The sequence below is a fragment of the Spermophilus citellus genome (assembly GCF_964194105.1).
Source record: "Spermophilus citellus genome assembly, chromosome: 18".
In the NCBI taxonomy this organism is placed as follows: Eukaryota; Metazoa; Chordata; class Mammalia; order Rodentia; family Sciuridae; genus Spermophilus; species Spermophilus citellus.
This window is the reverse complement of record NC_138200.1, coordinates 36,210,753-36,218,860: the sequence shown is the minus strand read 5'-3', so window position 1 is coordinate 36,218,860 and position 8,108 is coordinate 36,210,753. Positions and strand designations below refer to the sequence as shown.

General features: G+C 56.5%; 1 protein-coding gene across 1 annotated transcript; it reads left to right on the top strand.

The window, feature by feature from the left end:
- Positions 1-449: 449 nt before the first annotated feature.
- On the top strand, positions 450-3,805 carry CBLN1 (cerebellin 1 precursor). The gene is made up of 3 exons (XM_081275491.1): positions 450-1,067; positions 1,231-1,350; positions 2,608-3,805. The coding sequence occupies exons 1-3, from the start codon at positions 804-806 to the stop codon at positions 2,803-2,805; spliced, it is 582 nt and encodes a 193-aa protein (XP_081131617.1). The 5' UTR covers positions 450-803; the 3' UTR covers positions 2,806-3,805.
- Positions 3,806-8,108: the final 4,303 nt, after the last annotated feature.

Here is an 8,108-nt window from a genome sequence, read left to right as displayed (position 1 = left end):
CCTCCGCGATTCTACTAGCGACCCTGGCGCGCGCCGCCTCCTACCTGAGGGCTGGCGAGGGAGGCGCGCGGGAAGGACCGAGGGGGCTGAACGGAATCGTGGTGTGAGGCGGGAGGCGAGAGGGCGAGCGGCCGCGGCAGACGGTCCAGACGAGGGCGCGCGCCCGCGCGCGCGCTCCCCAACCTCGCTCCCTCAGTCGACTCCCGGCCAGAGCCCAACCCTGCTGCCGCGCGCCGCCCGCCTTGCCGCGCCTAATAACATCGGCGCCCAGGGTCAGGTGGCCGCGCGCGGACAGGCCTGCCATTGGCCCGACGGGGAGCGCGGCGCGTCAGGATTGGATAGTGGGCGGGGCCTCATCCAGGGAGGAGGCGGGGCTGCAGAAGGAGGCGGGCCAGGAGGGGCGGGGGCGGGGCCAGGCCGCGGTCCGCGCCTTTGTGCCCGGCGCGCGCTCACCGCCGGCTCCGGCTGCAGCGCCTGCTGCATCAATAATTCAGAGCGGCGGCGGCGGCAGCAGCGGCGGATGCGGGCAGGAGGCGGCGGCAACAGCGGGGACCAAGCAGCAGCGGCTATGCATCCAAGTGCGGCTGGGCAGCCGCGGCACCCCTGAGGCCCGGGTGGGGCTCCCGGAACATCGCGCGGAGGGACGCTTGTCCCATAGTGCGAGAAACAGCAGTTGTGTCCGGGGCGGCGTCGGCGAAGCTGCGCACGGAGCTGAGGAGGGGGCTTCGGAGCAGGGCTGGGGAGGGGGGGCGGCTGGCGCAGGCAGCCCCCGGGGTGGGGGCGGGGTGGGCGCGGGCGGCGCGATGCTGGGCGTCGTGGAGCTGCTGCTGCTGGGGGCTGCGTGGCTGGCAGGCCCGGCCCGAGGGCAGAATGAGACGGAGCCCATCGTGCTCGAGGGCAAGTGCCTGGTGGTGTGCGACTCCAACCCCACGTCGGATCCCACGGGCACAGCTCTGGGCATCTCGGTGCGCTCCGGAAGCGCCAAGGTGGCTTTCTCTGCTATCAGGAGCACCAACCACGAACCGTCCGAGATGAGTAATCGCACCATGATCATCTACTTCGACCAGGTGAGTGCTTCTTGCTCCCACGGCACGCAGATTGGACTGGTGGGGGTTGGGGGGAGCGATAGAAGACGGACGTCCGATCCTGTTCAAGGGCTCTGCGGAGGCGCGGGGATGACAGTCTGGGACTGAATCCTGTCCACTCCCCTCGGTTCCCGTTTCGTTATAGGTACTAGTGAACATCGGGAACAACTTTGATTCAGAACGCAGCACTTTCATCGCCCCGCGCAAAGGGATCTACAGTTTTAACTTCCACGTGGTAAAAGTCTACAACAGACAGACCATCCAGGTCAGCTGCCGCCTTGGGGCCAGGCCCCGGCCCCCGTAGGGGACTGCTAGCCTTAGGGGTGCGCAGGCTCTATAGAGGTGGGAGACGGAAGTGACAGCTGCATGTACCCCAGGCTGCTCCGAGGGACAGATAGTGGGGCCTCACAGTTCTGTGACTTGGACTGTCCCTTGCTTTCCCTGTCGCTGGCCCTTGGGACCCAGTCCCATCCCCAGAGACAGTTTTCTGCTTCCACCTTTTGGGCCCCTCCGAAAGGGGACTTTCTGTCATGGTTGTTGCTAGCACCGCAGACAGCTCCCGTTTCCGTAAGCTCCCCGAGACTCCCGCCTTCTCCACCACCGACTGTACTCCCTACCTCTGCGGGGCAGCTTGTATGCTTGCCTTCAACACCACGGATAGGCTCTCTCCCCCCTAACCTGACGCCCGGTGCGGGCATCCCTTTGCGGACCAACGTGGGTTTTTGAACTAGCAACTCCGAACCCTGTCGGATGAAGGGTGGAGAGAGAAGGGAGGGGGCGTAGTGCCACTCCCACCTGGCTCCAGCCACGTTCCATTCAGCACTTGCAGTCTCTCCAGGTCTCCAAAGAGATCCATATTTTCTTTGAGCGCAGACCGAGTTGTAAAGCGCAGCTGGGGCGAGGACGCTTGGCTCTGGACTGTCGCTGCCGCAGCAAGGGCAAAACCAGGCAGGGGAGGGCGCGGCCAGAGCTGGGGCGGGCACTGAACCGGTGATTCAGAGATAAAGCACGGAGTGCAGATTGGCCTGTGATGTCTACCTAGCCAGAAGCCCTGTCCCGCTTCTTCATTACCTCTCCACAGTGTCCCGGCAACTGGGACCTGGAGGGACCACGATTTTTGTTTGTTTGTTTCTGTTTTCTGGGCGCCAGAAGCTGAGTTGCCCGAGGTTCTCTTTGAGGCTGGAGAAAGCAAAGAGGTCAAAGGTCTCAGGGAGCTCTAAAGCCACCCGCGCGTTCCTTCAGCTGGTTAAGGCTCAATGGGATTTACTTGGGGCGCTCATTTGAGGAACTGGAATGAGGGTGAATCCCATTTAGCAGTCAGACCCTTCCTCTCCCACAGGTTTATGTTCTTTCCTTCCCCATTGGACCCTCAGCAGTAAGCTGCAAAGCCCCCTTACTCTCGCCAAACCCTCCCAGCCGGTCCTTGGCAGCTATTATCCAAGCGCGGAGGAGGATCGCTTCTCCATCGCAGCTTGGGGACCCGCCTAGGTTGCGCCTCTGAAGCTGGCTTTTCTCTTTCTAGGTGAGCCTCATGTTAAACGGGTGGCCAGTGATTTCAGCCTTCGCTGGCGACCAGGACGTGACGCGGGAGGCCGCCAGCAACGGAGTCCTAATTCAAATGGAGAAAGGCGACCGAGCATACCTCAAGCTGGAGCGGGGGAACTTGATGGGGGGCTGGAAGTACTCGACCTTCTCCGGATTCCTCGTGTTTCCCCTCTGAATGGCCCAAAGCCTGGATGGAGGCCGGGAGAGGGGGGAAGGCAGGAGAAAAGGTCTGAAATTAAGAGGGCGAGAAAGTAGCACCACTTGAAACTTCCTACACGTTCACTGGCTGTATCTGGGCAAAAATGTGCGCATCTGCGGTTGGACAACTTGGTCCATTTCCTTATTAGGAGAAGTAAATTCCACTTAGCTCTGCGCACTCACATTTCCAAAAATAAACTCGCCTCCCCATTCCAGGTTCAGTAATCAAGCAAGTGACTGCCTCGTCATTGTTTCTGATCCCCAAGTTCTGTTCCCAACAATTTATTTAAAAGAAACTTTATACTTAACTAATAATGTGAAATCTCTATCCCTATCCCTCCTCTAAATCCTTCCACTTATTGAACCCTAACATGTTTCCTCTTTCTTTTTAGTTTGGAGAGGGGGTAAAAATTTTTGCTCTCTGTTTTTGCTTTGGAATGGGGGAGGTAGTTTTAACTTGACAAGTATTGCTCTTCTTAAAACACAGCTCAAGAGTTAATTAGCCGAAGATACTCTGTATCCTCGGCTGCTTGCTAGCCGAGAAAGGACTCACCTTAGTGGTGACTGGTTTAAAATATACATAAATATATATCATTTGTACACGAAGAACTCTTCCCAGTGGAAACTGGCTGTATTTCTGTATTTCTATGTCCTATTCGGAGTGATCGTGAAATCTGAGGCTGCTCGATGTTCTGATGCTTGTCCATGCCCGCGTGCTCTGTGGCTCCACAAGGAGGTTCTTCCGGACGCTTCCTCGTCCTCTGTAACATACGTGTGAATAGCCAAGATTTAATTTTGCTTTGATCCAATAAAGTCGAAGTGGGACTTTTATTTTTCTGAAACAGCTTTCCAAACTCCGCATCTTCCCCAGTTGTGAGGTCGCGGGGGGCCTGGGGTATCCGAAGGGCGAGCAAGATTCAGAGACAGAAGTCTTGAAAGAATGCCACCAGAGAAAGGCCAGGCGCAACGGCTTCTTGTACAAGGCCTAGGGCCAGCCCTGCCTTCGCCCGTGCTCGCTGCTTTGGCGCAAACGTTAAGAAATTTGCCCGAGGTCGTGGTAGGCCAGGCTTCAGCCATCGGCCTGGGAGTGAAGTTTGGGTCTTTCGAATTCCAAACGCATCAGGAATCATCCCAATTCGAAGACCCGAACCAGCCTGTCCGCTTCCCCACGCCTTCTGTCCCTGGATGTCCCCAACCCTCGTCTGCTCCGCAGTTCCCGAAGCAGTGTATACCACCTTTGGAAGCGGTTTTATACCACCACCTCTGAATTCCGAGTCCACCCGCCGGATTACCCGGGTGTGCAGGACCGGTGTGATTGCGCTCATTTGCAAGACTTTTGTTCAAGAGGTTCGTCCAGGAGTTTTGATTGTATCGGAACACAATGTGAAAGCAAAATTGAAATAAACGACTTCATTTTAAGTCTGGAAGGCTGGCCCAGTAACTTCGGCGGCCGGGATCACCGGCAATGGGAAGCCCGGGGTGGGGGTGGGGGGCGACAAAGGTGGGGGAGGCGGCAAGGTCAAAGGGCCAGGATTCACAGCCGGGTGGTCCTCTCTAGTTGTGGTTCCTACTTAGAGGCTTTTTCCCGGTCGGAGGTTCAGGGTTGAATTTAATTGACTCAGGCGAGAAGGATGGGAAAAGGGGGCTGGTTAATAATAGCACAACAGGCAACATTTCCCTTTGGAGAAATTTTTTTTTCCTGAAGCTTTTCTGAGTTAAAGATTCACCAAGCACCGGCCTTCATTTGAAACCCGGGCCCTGTTTCTCCTCCACGCGCAATTCAGGGACCGCCGGTTATTTCTAGCGGGCGCCTTCCGCGCAACCCTAGAGGCCCCAAGTCCTGCGGGGATAGGTAGGGGGTAGATGGCAGCGGACAGAGTGCTTTTCTCCTTCTGCCCAACAGCCCCCCTCCTCCCCAGCCAGTGCCTATGGAGGTGAGGAGGAGGATGAATAAGGGATCTTAAAGGAATTTAAAAGAAAAACTACTCCTTTTAAAAAGAGACACACTCTGTGGTCTTCCTTTTGGGAAGCAGTCAGGGACAAAAGGAGTCTTTGACCGCAGAACTACCTCGAACAACAGCGCTGCGGGTGCAGGAACTGCTCTCCAGGTGTGTAGGGACGCTGCCGGTTGCTTCGCCCTAGATTTGAAGCTTGGAGGCCCTGTGGTTGGGGAGCCACACCGGAGGAAGCTTTGTCCAGAACACCTTGGAGTTCAGCGGGCTGAGGGGCGTTCCCCTTCCTGAGAGCAGGAACAGCAGGATTTTGTTCCCGTGGTTGGGGCTGTAGGGGACCACAGGAGTGTATTCCAGCCAGGTGAGCGACAAGTCCCCTCTCTGGGCCTCAGTCTGTCCATCTGTATTCAGGAATTCGAGGAATCAAGACATCCCCAGGAGTTTCTCCGGCTAGGTGGACTCAGCCCTCATTTATTCTTAGACCAGGGCAGGACAGGTTCTTTCGGATCCCCAGGGTCTGGAGTGGTTGGTGAGTCCTGGCTGGAGCCTGTGCTGACTAGGCCAGGGGAAAGCCCACCTGTCCAGGAACTGGGGCTCACTCCTGACAAGCAGCTCTAGGGCCTGGAAAGCAAAAATAGCCAAAGTAAATGGGCCCCCAGGGGGAGGAAGAGGGAGAAGTTCCCCCTAACTGTACCTGCCCCCTTCCTGGGGGAGAGTCCCTGCTTACCCCCAAACCTTAACTTGGCATTGGAGATCCTGCTCAGTCTGACTCCAGCCTCCTTTTCTCCCACTTGCTGACCTTCCTTCTGCCATTTAATGAACCCATCTTCCATGATTCTTTATGGCCTCCACACCTGCTGCTCTTGTCCTTGAAGTTGAAGTAGATTTTCTACTTCACTTTTCAAAATCCTACCCACTGAGGATCTAGGGAGTTCAGCTAAAAGGTGGCTTCCTCTGGGAGGCTGTCAGGACCACACAGGACAAGGCACTCACTACCTCCTTGTCTAGGCCTTGCTTGCCTGTGGTGAGGAAGGGGACACCTGGGGCTGGGCTCCTCCTCTTCCACTCCCTTTGTGATTCATGGGGCAGTGGTGGCCCATGCCAAGCAAGCACTTAAACTGATGCCCGTGCCCCGGAGGGCTCTGGGGTTCTTACTTTTCCAAACAGGACAGCTCCCCCCATTGGCCTCCCTCACTTCTGGGGTGAAGATGGGGGTGAGTGTTCCTTTTGCCAGGGACAAGTACATCAACCTTTGCCTGAAAATTGAGCTCCCAATAAGAGGACATCAGAGACTCCAACTGGTGTGCTGGGAATTGAGAGGGATGGAGAAGAAAGTGCCCAGGGCTCAGTAGGGACTTCCTCCCCACCGGGGACCTGAGGCTGGGGAGGGGGTTGTGGGATGATTCTAAAAGCTACACCTCACTGTGGCTTCCTTTAAAGCTTTAAATCCTCTAAGTCCTTGCAGATCTGGGCCCTGCCTCCTGCTTTCATCTAAAATAAAATGCTTTAGAGCAGAGCCTCTAGGGGTTCCAGAGCCCCTCCTCCCACAGCCACCATTCAGTCTCACCCTTTGTCTGAAAGGTTTCTCCCCAGCCCAGGTCACCTTGGTTACTTCCTTGTCCCCTGCTTTCATACTAAAGGACACTTCTTCCAGGGAGCTTTCTACCTCCCAGGTAGGCAAGAATTGTCATCTCTTCTGTGACCTCCCTCTTTGGAGGGTGGCCTCTCCTGCAACCCTGTCTTCCCAACCCGCCTCTCTGAGAGCAGAGGCCGTGTCTTGCAGAGGCCAGCACCCAGCTAGGCCTAGGGCTGTGGTGAGGGGAATCCAGGCAGACTTCTGGCACCCAACGAACTGGCTGCTCCACCCGGTTCTCCACACCGTGCCAAGCGTTCCTAGCAGTCTGGGCACTGCCATCTCTGCTTTCCGAGAAGTCGCGCGGGGTCGTGCAAGGTCCTACTGGGGCTGCGGGCTTGCCTGCTCGCCGGCTGCGGTTTCCACCCTCAGCAGAGCTGAGAGCGCGCCTCCCAAGCTGCGCTGGAGCGCTAATGCTCACAGCGCGCGCGCGGATGGGCTCCTAATGAGAACATAATTACCCAGATGGAGAGGGAGCCTCGCCCCGCTCCTTAATTGTTGCCTTGATGGGGTGGTGATGGGGGAGACTGCCGGGAGGAGGGAAGGGCCGGGACTCTCCTTCCGGGGTCAGGGTGGGTCCTGGGGTCAGGGTGGGTCCTGGGGTCCGGAGGACCTAGTGGTAGGCGAAAGACCCTGAGATTCAGCGATGCGCGGTGTACGCAGCCTGTGGCTTTGCGTGTGACCTTACGCTACTTTACTCCCCAATCGGCACCTTATTTTTCTCAGCTCATAAATGCGAGGGGTGGGCTAGAAGACGTCTAGGTTTTCTTCCAGGTGTTCTTTTCTGATCCACACGTCTGGAGTCTAAGCCTTCGATGGCGCATTCAGCCACCCACATCCCAGGAGGTGCTCGGTCAAGTGCTTGCCACCCTCACCAACATTCAAACCACACCGAGAAACCCATTAAGGACTAGGGGAAAGGCGGGCTCCTGGAACTGAAGGTCAAGCCCAGAGGGAACTCCCAGGCACATGTCCCCTTAAGCTAATTCCGTGGAGGGTGAAAAGGTTTGCAGGCGGGAGATCAAGGGTTTCTAGATCTCTGTGTAGGGCCCGTCATTGACGATATAAACACACTCTCTCTCTGAGCCTCGGGTTTCTCATATTTCAAGTGCGGACAATAACATCCTCAGGACAGGATAGCTGTGAACTGGTGTGAAGACTATGCTAAAAGGTATTGGTACATAGTAGGCGCTGAATGAATGAAATAAAGCGCAACAGACATCTGGTGTATCACAACTGGCACAGAAGCAGTGCATAAGGGAACATCTGGTAGATCCCCACACTGATCAGAGGGGAAAACTGAAACCAGGGAGGGGGAAGGACACAGAGCGAATGAATTCATAGAATGGTCGATGCAGGGAAAGGATCCGGTGTTCTTTCTTTTACCTGAAGGCTCCTGCCACCGTCAATCACCAAGAGCGGGAGATTTCACCCCCTAAATATCGTTCAAGTCCACCCCTGTGCTTATATCTGTGTTGCCCACCGTGGGTGCACATTCTCCGTCGGCATTCCGCATGCTCCTTCGCTGGCGCATGAGCACTGTTGCGCACGCCTGTGTCCCTTTATAGGGTATTCCCTTCCAGGCAGTAACCGTGTCTTCCTCATCTTGCTTGGCTCAGTGGCTCCCATGGTGCTTGGCACAGAGTAAGTGTCCTGTGACGGTGTTGTGAGCTAAACCAAATCGGGGCTGGCACA